The 16323-nt window shown below is 35.9% G+C and overlaps 1 protein-coding gene across 1 annotated transcript; it reads left to right on the top strand.

Annotated features, from left to right (window-relative positions):
* Window positions 1-3487: 3487 nt before the first annotated feature.
* RpL23 (ribosomal protein L23) lies at window positions 3488-15170 on the top strand. Its single transcript, XM_089246488.1, has 5 exons — window positions 3488-3632; window positions 9017-9100; window positions 10699-10827; window positions 10968-11081; window positions 15036-15170. The coding sequence occupies exons 1-5, from the start codon at window positions 3620-3622 to the stop codon at window positions 15116-15118; spliced, it is 423 nt and encodes a 140-aa protein (XP_089102614.1). The 5' UTR covers window positions 3488-3619; the 3' UTR covers window positions 15119-15170.
* Window positions 15171-16323: the final 1153 nt, after the last annotated feature.

Below are 16323 nucleotides of genomic sequence, written 5' to 3' on the forward strand. Positions count from 1 at the left end.
GTAGAGAAACAAGTGGGAACTATCACTCAGCTAAAAATAATTTGCGTTTCGTTTTTTTTTCAGGGTGGCAGTAAATTCATCTGTTCTGTATTTTCCTGTCGCGTTATTGTAAAGGAAAGTCAAATGGCCAAATTTTAAAAGCCCGAATAAAGGATACCTACATAGATAGACGGAGATACGGGGGGGGGGTGCACCCCCCCCCCCCAGTATCAGAGTATCAAAGATGGAGCCGACTGATCTAATGTATATGTGTTATATGAACTGACATCATCACACATGCCCCCTCTCCAGACTTTCAAGTCTATCTCCGCCTTATGACACGATATTTAAGTGATGCCCCATGATCGGTGCCCATCGCATTAAGACCGATAGGGCCTCTCGAAGTAGTTACAGCAGTCTGATGTAACGCGAGCCCTAAAGTCAACTGTTCCATCATTAGTCACTATGAAAATGAGCGGACGTCCAAGAGACACAGCTATTCACGATAACCATTATTTGTGTCTTTAAGCACGACGTCACAGACCACACGCAGCTTGTAAACTCGGTTCGGTCTTTGAACAGAAATTTTTTTATCACGCCAAACCCCCCAATGCTCGAAGGTTGATGGAGGGTCTGTTTGGAAATCTGGTCTCAAAGCCGCTTGAAAGTTGATCTCCTGTAGCTTTGCCTGGTGTCTCGAGATCTCCTTCACTGGATCCCAACTAGAGGTGATCATATCCCATGTTCGCCGACCTTTTCCGTTGAACGTTTTTGTGACTAATGATCGATTTCTATTCTACGTCTGTTGAATAGGCGCCGAAACTTGGCTGAGGCTATTTGAGCTATATCAGCCTCCTTAATGCTTTTTCCATGTCGGTGCCTCTGTCCTGTAATTCGAATTTTGATTTCTTATTTTCTTTGTAATTCCACCTGAAAGTGTCTTGTGTTTCATCTTATGACCTGTGTAAATGCCAAAAAAAACAGGATAGGTACATTTTTGCTTTTATGAGCAGTACTGGGCAAATACTGGTAGGCGCAGATCAAGGGAGATGTGTCGAGAGGGGTATCCTATTGCGTAGGTTCGTATCATCAGTATTTTACTTAACAGATATGTTTTTCCCATACATTATTACTCAGCTCTTTGGGGAGGGGGTGATCGTCCCCTCTAGATCTACGCCTGAAAACTGGGATAGCAACAAACTCCATAACCTGAATTCATCGGTGTTTCAAACATAAGAACAAGCTGATTATCAAATTTTGATGTGATTTTTACTGAAAGATATTTTTGGTTCTTCGTAAATTGGAGAAGTTGCTTTTACATCTCCCGGTACTGATTATGATCGAGTTTAAGATTAAATTACGTAATGAAATGGATCCCAAAATTCATCCATTGGTAGGCTGACTATATTTGTTCGAGAAAAATACGTGAAACTGGGCTTCGAAATACGGGGAAATACGGGACATTGCCAATATTCGCCAAAAATGATGCCAAAAGTGAGCAAAGTTGCCACCTCATGCTAAAATCTAAGGAAAAATCGCCAATCGAGAAAAATGAAGAGCCACTTCAAATGGCAATGAATTAAAAAAATATGACGAATTTGTGAAATAAATATTCTTATTTGTAGTCGTAATTATCGTCAGTTAATTTTTGAGTTGGGAAGATAATTTTTTAATCGTTGATGTGAAGAATAAAACCCAAATTGGCTTCGTTGAAAATACGTAAAAAACCCATTGAGAAGAAATATTTCTAAGTTTTTTTCCTCTAAGCTGAGCACCCGGTCGGATGAGCGCGTGAATGGGCTTTCTCCCTCTACTTATATTTCTTCTCAATGAGGCTTTTCCGGGCTAACGAGAAAGAGCCCCGGGTTTTTCGAGTAGACGTCATAATCATCATCAGCATAACTCCTGAGGGACCTACACTGGATGATCCCCATAGAGATCAATGTTAAAATTGCCGATTTTAGCGTAGATTTTAAATTTTAGTGGGATTTCCCGCCACATCAATAATTTTAAAAATTGAACTGAATTCTCTATTTTTGAAATATTGAGCTCGCTTAGAGATACGAAGCCTACAAAATTAAATATAAAATAATGAGCCAGACCCACTTTTGAGGGTGATATTCATGCAATAACATTGATTTCAAATTTTTATTTATATCTTTTCAAGCGGGAAAATGAGAATTAATGTCTCCGTATTGCCTTATATTATCCAATTGCATCAATCCATACAGTTTAGGATGTTTTTAAGTTAATTATGGGCCCATATAAATTACATCGAAGAAATTCCGCAGCGTTAATCAAGCAGTTTTTGAAGGAAAAACAGGCAGATCAATAACTTGAAGTTAAAAAAAAAAATTCGAAATTTCTAGCTCCCATTGAAAAGAAGAAAAAACGATTCATGAATACAAGAATACAAATACGTCTATGTTTCTTTAATTTAGATTTGTTTCTTTCATGAATCGCACAGGAAGTCGCCATATTGCTTATCTTGTATGTCTCTCTCTCTCTCAAAAAAAAAAAAAAATATATATATATATATCACGTGAGCCGAAAAGCCTCTCATGGGTTTCCCTCTCTCTAGTCTATTTATCCTCTAAGAAAAAACCGGGACATTTTGCGAAAAAGTCGGGACACCCAGAAAAACAGAAAAAAACCGGGACTGTCCCACCAAATACGGGATGTATGGTCACCCTATACATTGGTATAAATCAAAAAATATTTATCTTTTTAATCAAAAAATATCAATTAAGCATTAAAATGTGATTTAATGAGACTTTTTGGATCACGTGATATTTCCCTCTTTCTTTGAGGAACATGCAAAACGTATGTAAGGCAACAAACGAGGCGACTTCTTCGGCAGTTCATGAAAGATTGAAAGAACAAATATAAATTAAATAAATGTAAAAATGAAATAGTTTTTTTTTTCATTGATGGGCGCTAAATATTTCAATTTTTTTTTTTTTTTGAAGCTCAACATATTTATCTGCCTGTCCAATTACCTCAATTGCTGCGGAATTGCTTCCATGCAATTTATGAGCCATTATTAATTTTTCAAAAAAACTCAACTTATACACTGTGTATATGTGAATTGATGCAGTGGAATATTAAAAAGGCAACAAGCGGACATAAAATGCAATTTTCATACTCGAAAAGATATAAATGAAAAGTTGAAATCAATGTTATTGCATGGATATCCAACTCAAAAGTAGGTCCGGTTAATTATTTTATATTTAATTTTCTGGGTTTCGTATCTCTAAGCGAACTCAATATTTCAAAAATAGAGAATTCAATTCAATTTTTAAAATTATTGATGTGGCGGAAATCACCACTAAATTTCCGCATTTCTATAGTAAAATCGCAATTTTAACATTGATTTCTATATGGGGATCATTCTGTATCAGTCCCTCAAAGTAATGCTGATGATGATTATGACAAAAAGAGAGAGAGCCGCATTAAAAATTTTGAAAATTTGTAGTGCCCTCTATCGACTCATTGTGAAAACGTTATGTTTCACTAGCATAAAGATGGCAGCACAGCAGAGTTAAAGTCCCACCCGACGTTTGCTGTCACTTCCCGTAGCCGCTTGTTATCTTTAGTTGGCAACAACCTACTCAACGTGCAGTTTACTAACGGGTGAAAGATGTCTAAACGAGGTAATTAAATCCGTCTGATCCTTAATTTTAATTCGATTTACAGTAATTAATCTTTCAATAATCGATTTTTGAATTCATCCTCTTTCCAAAAATACTTTTATTTCCATGATTGATGATTATTATAATGCTAACAAACACCGTGAAGATACCTCTAGATTCGGATGTTATTGATCTCATCGGTTCATCTATTTTAATTATAATGCCATTAAACTGTCTCGTAAGCATTTATCCTCGGTGCCATGCTTCAATATTAATCCGATCTTGAATTTGCAATGAATATTTCTCAATAGACTTCAGTTGCCGCGTTTGTAAACAACACGTCGTAATCCCATATCGTATAATCCGATGTAAGGATTAGCGGCCCGTAGATCTCAAATAGCCATGCACTATTTTTTTTTCAAATGAAGCTTACACATTGTTTAAATGAGATCTTGAAAATAGCTTCGCTGCTATTTGACAGTTTGACTGTCAAAATCTAAATACCATATTGAATGGAAAAACCATCTAAAAAGCACCAGCGCTGCATGAATATTGTAATAGGTTTTGAATTCATACCCAATGGAAAGTTAATTAGCTGCTTAATGAAGTTGTATCAGGCTAGGGACTTTGTTGCTCGGAAAGGTTTTTTATGTTGACACTAAATACTGTTGATGAATTAATGTTGTATGGCAAGGGGAATAATTAAAAACATGTTTTTTTGTGCATTCCATTGTGTAATTTCAACTTTATACCCCCAACATTGGTAGATGAAATGCAGCTCCTTTCAACAACAAGATCAGAGCTAGCTGAAACCTCAATGATTACCAGGGCACGCATAAAAACTATTGAAATTGTGCATGGGGGATGTTAAAAAAATGTGAATTTTCAGATTTATCTTTTTGGACAAGAGGGTTAAATTAAAAGCAGTGACTAAGCCAGTTCTGCAGTAACCAATCAGTTTTCGAGCTGTGGAAAGTGCAGTCAGTGTTGATGTAGACACCATGAAATTGTGTCCTCATTCTTATTACAGTGTGATCTACTGGGAGTTGGTATACAAGTTTATGGTCCATTTTATCCAAACTGCTAATGTTATCTAAACTACTGATTACCTGTGTTCAATTTCCTAAGTGAAATAGAACTGTTTATTTGAAATATGTGTGGTAGAAGATCACAGGATTAGGTTTTTGACCTCAAAAACTTAGTATTAAAACAGTCAATAACATGTCAGTATAGTCATTCTTTTACACTCAAGTGATAACTTTCCTCTCTTAATAATCATATGCAATCAGCACTGTTAAATTAAAGGACATTTTAGTCCAATTTAGTATTCTTATTGCTAGCTATATTCTGTTATGTACAATAAGGGTATCGTTTGTTTATTTAATAACAGAAAGCAACATTTACATAGTATATGGCGTAAAGAGTAGAGTACATCAAATACTTCCATAGTTTTTCCTTCAGCTTTTGTTATGCTCTATTGAAATCGTATATTTTACATAAAATATATATACATATATATTGTCCAAAATTCTGTAGAGAGCAGAAAATTATTTTACAATCGTATTAAGTATTCTTTGTATAATATAGTGATTTTAAACATTACATGCAATCTATGTGTGTATTTTCAATGGGAATTTTTATATCGAAAAGCAATATTTGAGGTTTTTGACCCGGACAGTGTTAAAAACCTGCCAACCCTGATTAATACATCTGGTATTTTGTCACCTTTTCCTGAACCATATGACATGATAGATTTGTTGCCGTGGATCTCCCATATCTAATGCCACCCTTTGTTATTCCAGATGCGTTACCATCAGAATGTTAAGCATAATTTTTAACGATTGAAAATAATCTAACAATAGATATTGACATACTGAATTGATATAATATTCATCTACTGAATATCCAGTTGTCAAATACAGCGGAACTTTGGTTAACAAGTTAAAATTTTGACTCAACGAGTGATTTCTATTAGTGGCAAAAATTTTGTTTATTTAGTTTCACGTTATTGCAACTGAGCAGGTGATTTTTTTTTAATTTCGTCCATGCACGTACTGTGGAAAATTGTGGGTCTGGGTATGTGGTCAACAAAACTAGATGTAGCAGTGTAATCATATATAATTTTCTTTTTAATTCTGCTTCAAAAAATCTGCGGGCTGGTTGAATTGAACGTCAATTCGAGGAGAGTCGTAAACAAGAGCCACCAGTTGTAAGAGATGTCCTTGGGAAAGACCATGGAACTGGAGGTGAATGAAGATGGCTTTCAAGAACTAGTGGAGAAACATTACTATTAAACCATGCATGCATCTCGTCCACATTCCTCCATGGGATTTCTAATGAATAGGTACATGTTGGAATGTGTGTTGTGAACCTGATGTGAAGTTTGTTTCTGTGTAATGGTTGTTGTGTATAGTGCTTTCATCTGCCATCAATTTTTTTAACTATAAGTGAAGTGTAATGATTGAATAACTGTATTGTTGTAGGCCTGTTGCTCTCTGTGGCACAACTTTTTAATGGGGAGATGGGCTCGCATTTGCGTCTCGAAGTAGGGAACTGCAGAAAACCAATTTCAGCCGACCACCACTATAGTGGTGATTGGGTTTGAACCCATGTCCTAGTGGTGCAAGTCTGTCACTATGACCGCTCAACTACTCTAGTGGCTGGAGAAGCATGACTGGGAGTTGACCTCTGACGAACTGATAGATCTCTCTTGCGTATAATGGATGCGATTTTCTCTGAGGAAAAGAAGAGAGATCTCTTTATTTCAATGGTGGTTACAGAGGACTAAATGGAAGAAGCTGAACAAAATTTTGTAGAAAAGAACCACCAACATGAAGCTATAGCAGTGTGCGAGCAGTGAATCTGTAGATGATGTAATTTCTCATTTCCAAGAAATCCTAAAAATGAGACAAAGGTGTCATTGGATAGGTCTTTCTCAGTCACACAAATAGAATAAGTGTACAGATAATAGCAAGTCTATAAATCATCCTAAACAATAGTCCTCTCTTATTGTTTACAGAAAGTTTAATTTGTGAACATTTGCAAGTTTACTATGATTATTATACTGGGCATGTTAAAGTGTCACATACCTGAAACTAGAGATGCGAATTTTCTCCGGAGAATATTCTGGCCTTGACAACGACGTTGGACTGTTGAGGACTGGAAACACGTTGCCTGGTCTGACGAGTCTCGGTTCCAATTGCTTCAAGCTGATGGACGTGTACGGGTATAGAGGAGACAACCTCATAATCCATGGACCCTACATGTCAACAGGGGACTGTTCAAGCTGGTGGAGGCTCTGTGATGGTATGGGGCATGTGCAGTTGGCGTGATATGGGACCCCTGATACGTCTAGATACGACTCTGACAGGTACAACTGATCACCTGCACCCATTCATGTCCATTGTGCATTCCGACGGACTTGGACAATTTCAGCAGGACAATGCGACACCCCACATGTCCAGAATTGCTACAAAGTGGCTCCAGGAACACTCATCTGACTTTAAACACTCATCTGACCACCAAAATCCCCAGACATGAACATTATTGAACATATCTGAGATGCCTTGCAACGTGCTGTTCAGAAGAGATCTCCACCCCCCCCCCTCTTACTCCTACGGATTTATGGACAGCCCTGCAGGATTCATGGTGTCAATCACCTCCAGCACTACTTCAGACATTAGTTGAGTGCATGCCACGTTGTGTTGCGGCACTGAGGGCTCGCGGGGACCCTACACGATTTTAGGCAGGTGTACCGTTTTTTTTGGCTCTTCAGTGTGTAATCACAGAACTGTTTTCTTCAATGCACATGTACTTAAATTCCGTATCGCTCACATTTCTTTAAAAGTTGTGCAATTCAACCATGTTGGTTAAATTTTTTTGCTTCAAACTTTAATATTGTGGTTTACAAACTTCAATATTCCCATCTTGACAGGAAGAGAGACGGGGACAGAATATTCTTATCGAACATAATTATTCTCAAGTTATTTATCGAGATTGTTTATTATAATACATGTTATTTCATATATTCTTGATACTCTGAAAAGATTTCGGTAACTAAAGAATATTCTTTAGTTACATTCATAGTTTCTCATAGAGAATATTCTATTCCATGTCCCATTCTCTGGAAGGACTATTATTAATAACTTCAGAATAATTATTTTCTATAAAAATATTCCCCAGTAATTTATGAAAGTAGTCCTTCCAGAGAATATTCTCAAGCATATTATATGTAACTATATTATAAATAACAGCAGAATATTCTCATCAAGAACTTGTAAGAATATTCTCAAGTTATAATAGTAGTCCTACCAGAGAATATTCTCTAAAAGATTATTCTCGAGAATTTTAAATCTCTACTTTAAAAGTTGCGTTTTTAAATAGAAAATAAATATATTTTCTTTAAAAAGAAAAAACGTATAGGTTAAAAGCCCCTAGTTAGAATATTTTAAAAAAACTGCCAGAAGAGAGGGATTAGCCTTGTCTTTTGCCGATAGGGCTGGTTTGCGTTTAGACTTATGATTTTGAGTTTTTGATTGAATGCTGGAATGACCAGTTCCAGCATACATTCGTAACCACAAACTTTTTTCATTTACTCTTACGTTCTGAAGTTGTTTTCAGCTATCGCATGCGTAGAAACGGATCTAGACATTGCTATTAAATATATGCTTAATCTAAATATAAAAACTGTATAAGAACACAATCTTTGTCACCCCAGGTGGTAGCAATTAAGTTTTCTGGTTTGGCCCATGGACCTAACATATGTTTTATGCATTTTATTCGCAGAGGTGGGAACTCTGCGCCGCACTGCTCCAATAGCGTATTTTCACATTTTTCTGCGCCAAATAACGAATTTTCCTTCAGTATGCCCGGAATTTCGGATAGGACGGCAAAAAATTTTTGTTCCTGCTAGCCGAGCTCTTTACGAGAAGAGCGTGTTTTATTCCACGATACTCAAACTATCGGTCCCTGATCGGGCTTTCCATCGCGAAACCCTGATATTGTCCGTGATCGTGGAACTGAAGATGGTTTGCAATCCCTTTCAGCTTTAAAGTGCAAATTCGAGTGTTTCCGTTTAAAACAAAATTTAGTTTTGGTTCTTGTATTCATTTAAAAACATTTACATATACTTTGAAAAAACCATGCAAAAGTATATGTGTATGATTTTTACTTTTCTTATCCGATCAGAGTCTTCAATCAGAATTTTTCTTTTTGGAATTGAGTGAATTTGAATTATAAGCATGAATGTTTTCAATTAAAAAAAAACTTGGCTTTAAGCAATTACTCTTCTGTAAACCTTTTTTTTATGGAATTGTTAATTTGAATGCATGTGTGGAATGAAGTCAAAGCTGTCAGATAATTTAGCTTTAGCATTTTTGATCAATGATCACTTTTATCTATTTTAGGACGTGGTGGTACCGCTGGTGCGAAGTTTCGCATATCTCTTGGTCTTCCAGTAGGAGCCATTATCAACTGTGCAGACAACACAGGTATGTGAACTTATAAATCTTTTTAGTAATAAAAATGTATTCAATATAGCTGGTGTTATTTTATACAGTAACAGCTGCCAAGTCTGATTTTCCTGGTGGTTTCCAAAGAATCTTGAGTCTTGTCTGTAATCAAAAAAAAAAAAATTAGTAGTGGGGGTAATTAGTCTTTTTTTCCAAAATGATGTGTCATTGCGTTAAAACCAGTATCAGTTCAGTCTCTCCACTGTGAAATTGGTAAGATGATCTGTGTCTTGGATGACCATGTCCCATTTTTCAGACTGATGATTTTATGTTGACATGATTTTAATTTGAGTGTAGTAATGACATTTTTCCAAAGGGTAAGATCTCCAATTTTCTTTCACTAATAAATCCCTGCTTTGTTTTTGAACAGAAATGGATCATTCTGAAAATCGAATTCTCATTCTCTAAAGTTGGCAGCTATGCAATCAATGTGGCATGTGCTATTGTACTAGGTTGGAAAATTTTTAACCTAGTGCAATAGCACATGGCTTGACCAATTGGGGAAAAAATGAGCGTAGTCAAATTTCCTATGAGCAAAGCAAATTTTAGACGCCTTTGAGTTCATTCAGAGAGGACAACTGATCCTAATGGCAAGGAGTGGCTAATAAATATAGATTAAAAGAAAAATGTTTTTACTTTTTTCTTGTTGATTCACTTGCTGCTGTCATAAATTCTGCTAATATTATGTTGTCTTTGGACTCATTCAGATTTGTCAATCCCTGGTTCAAACCATATAGAATTCCTACTCTTTCTTGTCACTCAGGGTGAACCAGAATGGTAGATCACACATGCCCTAGCTCAGGCCAGGGGAAAATAAATTGTAATTTTGTATCTCTTTTGCATTTAACCAGTCAGCTGTCCAATTTTTCTTTTTTTTTAAAGTTTGAAGCTTATAAAATAAAATTTCCTGGTTAAATTTTTTTGTCTTCATTTAAACTGACTCATGTTTTAAATCGTCAACAAAACATTATGATAATTGAAATAATTACTAGTTTTCAAAAATTGAAATAAGAATAAAAATCGGTGCGAGCCATTGTAACCACCAGACTGGTTAAAATGACAGCAAATTTTATGTTCATTGCATGACAATTGGTTTACTGAATTGTAATTATGACGTTTTTTTATAGTGGATTGGGTATTTTTTCTAAAGAAATTTTCAAAGAATTATAGTTGGGGTAAAAAGGTTTTTGTTCAGTTCCTTAACCCCTTGAACCTGCAATTTATTTTCAGGCAGCACTGCTCAGACATACAATTTCATGGCAAGCTAGACTCTTCATTACAGTTCAAGGGGTTAATGAAAATTTTTCACATCGCACATTATATATTTTTTGACTCATTTTGTTAGCTGTATCTGGTGGCCAGGTGTCAATTTTGTTCCAAATTATGTAATCAGAGTTCTTGTAAACGGCAACACTCGCCAGAATCACCCAAGTTGTTTTTGATTTCTTACCAATTCACTTACATTAATAAGATTTTATAATTTTTATAAATAAAACTAGTTTTGTGGTGGTGCTTCCTTCATTAATGCCAGTTAATAAATGTATCTGGATTTTCATTTCATATTTGTAAATTTTCAGGTGCAAAGAATTTATACATTATTGCTGTAAATGGAATAAAAGGTAGACTAAATAGGTTACCTGCTGCCGGAGCTGGAGATATGGTAGTCGCTACAGTTAAAAAAGGAAAGCCCGAATTGAGAAAAAAGGGTAATTATAGAAATAAGTTTAATTTGGTGCATCAAATGTGTTTAAAAAAAATGTGTTGCAATTACAATGTTTTTTTTATATTGAAAGTCAAGTACAAAGAAATGTGTTCACATAAGTATTAATATAAATATATTTTATAGTTATGCCGGCAGTTGTGATCAGGCAGAGAAAACCATACCGGAGGAAGGATGGGGTGTTTTTGTATTTTGAAGATAATGCTGGTGTGATAGTCAATAATAAGGGCGAAATGAAAGGTAATTTTCATATGCTTGTGGTTTTTCTCATTTGTTTTGTTTAAAAAGATTAATCCGGTAGTTCAATTTTTTTTTTTTAATTCACTAGATTGTCATTTTATGCATAAATTTTCTGTCAAAATAAATTTGCTTCTAGTGATCATACTTGATCATAACGTATGCCTTTTTGTACTTGAATATGACTTATATAAGAAGGTTTGCTAATTATTATAAATTTAATTGTGCTTCTGCTAATAGATTCATTCCGAAAGTCATTCATTAGCCGAAACTTATAAAACACAATGAAACATATACACTTTCACAATTGCAGGGGTGGGAACTCTGCGCCAAAACTAATATCTTGCGCCATCCTGCTCCAAGAGCGTATTTTTACATTTTTCTGCGCCAAATAGCGAATTTCGTTTCAGTATGCCCGGAATATCGGAAAGGACGCCAAAAATTTTTTGTTAATGCTAGCCACGAAACGTTTCTTTACGAGAAGAGCGTGTTTTATTCCACTATACTTAAACTATCGGGCTTTCCATCGCGAAACCCCGATATTGTCCGTGATCGTGGAACTGAAGATGGTTTGAAATGCCTTTTCAGCTTTAAAGTGCAAATTTGAGTGTTTCCGTTTAAAAAAAAAGTCGTCACTGGAAGCAGCAGAAATTACCGTAGTCGATTGTCATTGTGTTAAATCCCGATGTTTCGTGAAAAAAAATTCCATTCCGGAAGTAAAAAGCGCATGTCCACTGAATTACGAATGTTAGTTTAGAAACTTTGCCGAATATCGCCAATGTTGCTGAATATCGAGCATTAAATCGCCAATGTTGCCAAATAACGAATTTTAAGATAATTCTTTTAATACACCGAGGAATGCTATAAAAACAAAAAATAATTTCGGTCTGAAAATTAAACGAACAGCTTTAAAATTGTATAAATGAGAGTATATAAGGAGATGCTTGATATTTTTATTTTCCAGTATACACACACAACTAACACCAGCTTTAGTCTGCTATAAATATAAAGCTCATGTTGACAAAAAAACCCAATCAAGTTCATACATGTCCCTATTCATCTGTGATTTGGTAAGCTCATTTCTGTGTCTGATACATGCAGATGGAGGAGATAATCTCCCACAATGCTCGGCTTGATGCTAAGAGTCTTGACTGAAAGAACGCATACTCTTTAAAAAAATAGGCCACCCTTTTTTTCAATGCATTTCATATTTTGGGTGAACCTTTCATTTCATTTGAAATGGTTCAAAGAATTTCAGAAAGAGATAAATCTAAAAAAATATCCAGAGGTGAACATGAGTGAATCGCGCCCTAGTGACAGTAATTCTGATTATTGGTGTAGAAATTCAGCTCACAAGGAAGCTATTTTATGTTAGTGCTTGCATTCATACCATCAAAAATGTTCGTTATCTGAATTTGTATTTGTTAGCCAAAGCAGAAAAATCATGGAAAAAAAATCTTTGCTGTCTGGAAAATTTGTAAGCTGTGAGTTATCACTGTACTTACAGAATCAATTTCTTTTTAACACTTGTTACAATTTTACATCTAATTAAGAACATATTACCCATTATTTACTCTCAAGTATTAATGCATCGTAACATTTACGACCTATTTTTCCACTAGATGCTCTTTGCCCCTTTTAGTAGCTCAATACGTTTCTTGTCTAGGTACATCCTTCAGTTAGTGAATTTGTGTAATTCACATGCTCATTTCACATTATTGCAGTAGGATTCTATTTTAATTTTCTACTTATCCCTTAGAAATTCACCCTGACATAACCTCTTGCACAGAAAGGAATAGGTATACACCACAATAAAATATAATCAGTAAATTGCTAATTTATTAGAAATTGCAATTAATATAATTGTTTAAAATTTGTGTTAAGTATTCTGCCGAATATCTGTGCAAATCTAAGCTAAGCATTATTTGGCCGAACCAAATGTTCGTCCCATCTCTAGTATAAGGGATTAGATTTATCTGGTATTAGGGGAAAAGATATTCCTATTGTTAAGAGGCCTCACATCTGGTAAGGACCGTCCTGTTCCTATGATTTGGTCAGGCCATTTTTTTCTAATGCATTTCGATAGGAAAGGTAACTTCTAGATTGTTAAGACTTCAGTTTCATACCAAAAACCTTGGACTGAAAGCTTATGTGCACTGAAATGTCTGAGTTTAGCCCTTTTTTAAATACATTTTCAGACCTGCCAACTCTCCCACTTTGGGCAGGAGACTTTGGATTTTTCATCCTTCCTCTTGCTCTCCGGATTTTGGCAGGAAATTAGATTTTACGCGAGCTTTTATGTTGTCGTGGCGTCAATGATTACCGTCGTCGCTAGGGAAAACACCCATAGAGGACAGCCATGGTCATTTCCATCGAGCAGTGTTAAAAAAGTTGTGCCCGCATTTAAGCAACTGGCAAAGACGCGTCTTCGTAGCGTTTATTGGCAATCGTTTATCAGGGGCATGACCTTGGTTGTTGAAATTCCTGTATAATCGTTGTGTTCTATTAACAGCCGTGCGGTAAACATGTTTTTTTCTTCGGCAGCTTTGTAATTTGAGTTTTTTTTAAATTGTTTCTTCCGATTAAACGTGTTCAGAAAGAAAATATAAAACTTTAAGCTATATAATAAAGCTAAAATATAAAGCTTTTAAGAGTTCATATACCCAAGATAGAATCACTGATAGCATTCATGAAAGGAAACATTTTATGAACAGTATGTAGATGTGATTTCTCTATTCTGCACGGAAACACTGATACTAAATTATATTCTGCTCAGGGACAATGCAGGAGTCTGTGAGTGCCCGGGGGGGGGCCTCAGGAGAATCTCTGGATTTCAAAAGTTGGCACGTCTGCATTTTCTTAGTTTAGTTTATCTTTCAGAAACTTTTTGAGCTATTTTAAGTAAAATTATACAAATAAAGTACATTGGAAAGTTTTAAGGAAGAAATGAATTAGGTTGGAGTGCCAGTGATTTTTTTTTTTTCACAATGATTTAGCCCACAGTGTTGTTTAAGAGGTAGTCGTTGGCCTAGGTACCGCTACTTTGATCAGAACTGGTCCCATTGTTCGTTGTCTGAAATTCTAGTTTTTTGATGAATTCGAATTTTTTGTTTTTAAGTTGGCAGATTAGAGAAATTGACAAGAAAATAATTTCTTATAAATATGGTTACTAGCTAAAATACCATGTATAAGTAGTAGTTTGGGTAAGTTTGGTTCATTGGTTAGCACATCAGGCTGGAGATTGGGGTTTTATCAGCTGTCATGGGTTCGAATCCAGACATGAAAAAGTTTGGCCGCTGTGGTGGTCGAGTGGTTATAGTGACAGACTCGCGATGCGAGGATCCGGGTTCGAACCCCACAGTGGTGGTCGGCTGAAGTTGGTTTTCTGTGGTTCCCAACTTCAAGGCGCAAATGCGAGCCGATCTCCCCGTTAAAGTCTCGCCACAGAGAGCAACAGTCCTACAACGATAAATCATTCAATCATAACAGTTCACTCATAGTTAGAAAAACTGGTGGCAGATGGCAGCACTACACATAACAAGCATTACAGAGAAACAAAAAACTTCATGTCAGGTTTCACTATACGTACGCGCACATTCCTGCATGTACCGATTCGTTGGGGGTTCCGTGGGCGGGGTGCATGTGGGGTGTAGCAGTAGTAGGTAGAGCCTCCAAAAAATGGCTCGGGGATCCATGATGTTCTTAAGTCAGCCACCTCGTTGGGCAATTTGCCTGTTGTGGCGTTGTATTTGTATATTTGTAAATCGATGCATGTATAACGTAGAACATAAGATACAGACGTATTAATTGCACACAAATAACAAATGTGACTTAAATGAGTACTTCAGTGGAGGGGGGGGGGGCGTTAATGCTAATGTCAGTGTATCACACATTCATACACTTGTAATGTATCTTCATTTTAATATACCTAAATGTCTTTTTTTTTTTAATTTATAGGCTCTGCAATCACAGGTCCAGTGGCCAAAGAATGTGCGGATTTATGGCCTCGGATAGCATCTAATGCAAGTAGCATTGCATAGGCTACTGTATAAACATGGAATAATAAATCCCGTGTTGATTTTCCTTTATTGATTCAATTTGGTCATCTATCACGACATCTTTACTTCATTCACAAGGTTCATCATACAGACATCTTGTACCTAAAGATTTATTAAATTAAATCAATGAAAACCATGCAAAATTTGCTGAGGATTTTTTTTCTCCCTGTTGAGTTTTAAATTGTTTTTTTTTTTCCTCCATGTTGAGTTGTTTTTTTTATGAGAGTCATTGTTGAGTTTTGAATTAAATTTCAAGTTACATGTGAGATGATGTCCAGTAAATTCCCTGATTGGGGATGTAGTCTTTGGAGCAATCATGGGATGAATTTGGTGTCCCTCCCTCTAGTACAGCACCAGTGTAACCACTCATCTGCACCCCCTTCCAACTTGTGGCCCTGAGGCTATCAACCTGTTTGATGCAGTATAGATAAGCATTTGGAGTAATTCTATCGCACACAATAATTATGAAACACGTTCTGGGGGTATACCGCCTTCTGATTCTTAATAACCAACCGTCCATACGTAAGCAGCACTTTAGAATCGAGCTCTGATTTCAACCTCGATGCAGTTGTTAAAGGCAATTCTGTAGGTCACATGATTATGGACTCTCAAAAAAATTCCCTTATGGGGAATTTCACCACTGACGGATCAGCCCCCAGCTAAAAATTAACATGTTGACAAGATGGGAGAGGGAAAGGAATCTCAGGATGAAGCTAGCCTGTAAAAATAATGGAGTTGGAGGAAATGATCAATGCTTTTTGAGTCATGTTTCAGTAGAACGAAATATATTCATATTTAATAATCCGATATGATTTTAATTGGATTCTTCCCACGTTTACAGGGATGCATCCCTTTTACCCTTCACAAAGAGGAGCTATGCTATATATGCTGCAGTGTTAGAGCTGTTATTATGAGTAATTACCAGCCATTTCGGTAAGTTTGATAAATTTGCGGTATGTGAACAAAATTTATCACATTTGCAGGTCATTGTGCATAATCATCAAACCATGGTTAATGCAATAAACAAATCGTTGTGTTTACATTATGTATGTAAGTACAGCGAACATTACAAGACTAACAGTTTTTATAATATGCTTGTTTACTTCAATTAGTTATGGCAAAATTCACGTGGTATAGTACATGTATCGCATAGCTGTTTCGTGGTCAAATTAAAGTGATCAGATAAT

The sequence above is a fragment of the Pholcus phalangioides genome, unplaced genomic scaffold (assembly GCF_987345545.1).
Source record: "Pholcus phalangioides strain wild (caught in Gottingen) unplaced genomic scaffold, Ppha-v1.0 ptg000017l_1, whole genome shotgun sequence".
NCBI lineage: Eukaryota > Metazoa > Arthropoda > Arachnida > Araneae > Pholcidae > Pholcus > Pholcus phalangioides.

Excerpts from the sequence above, each read along its gene's own strand:
- RpL23 (XM_089246488.1), top strand. Across the intron at positions 9,101-10,698 it reads CAACTGTGCAGACAACACAG|GTGCAAAGAATTTATACATT; the intron begins GTATGTGAACTT and ends GTAAATTTTCAG. Across the intron at positions 10,828-10,967 it reads GCCCGAATTGAGAAAAAAGG|TTATGCCGGCAGTTGTGATC; the intron begins GTAATTATAGAA and ends TATATTTTATAG.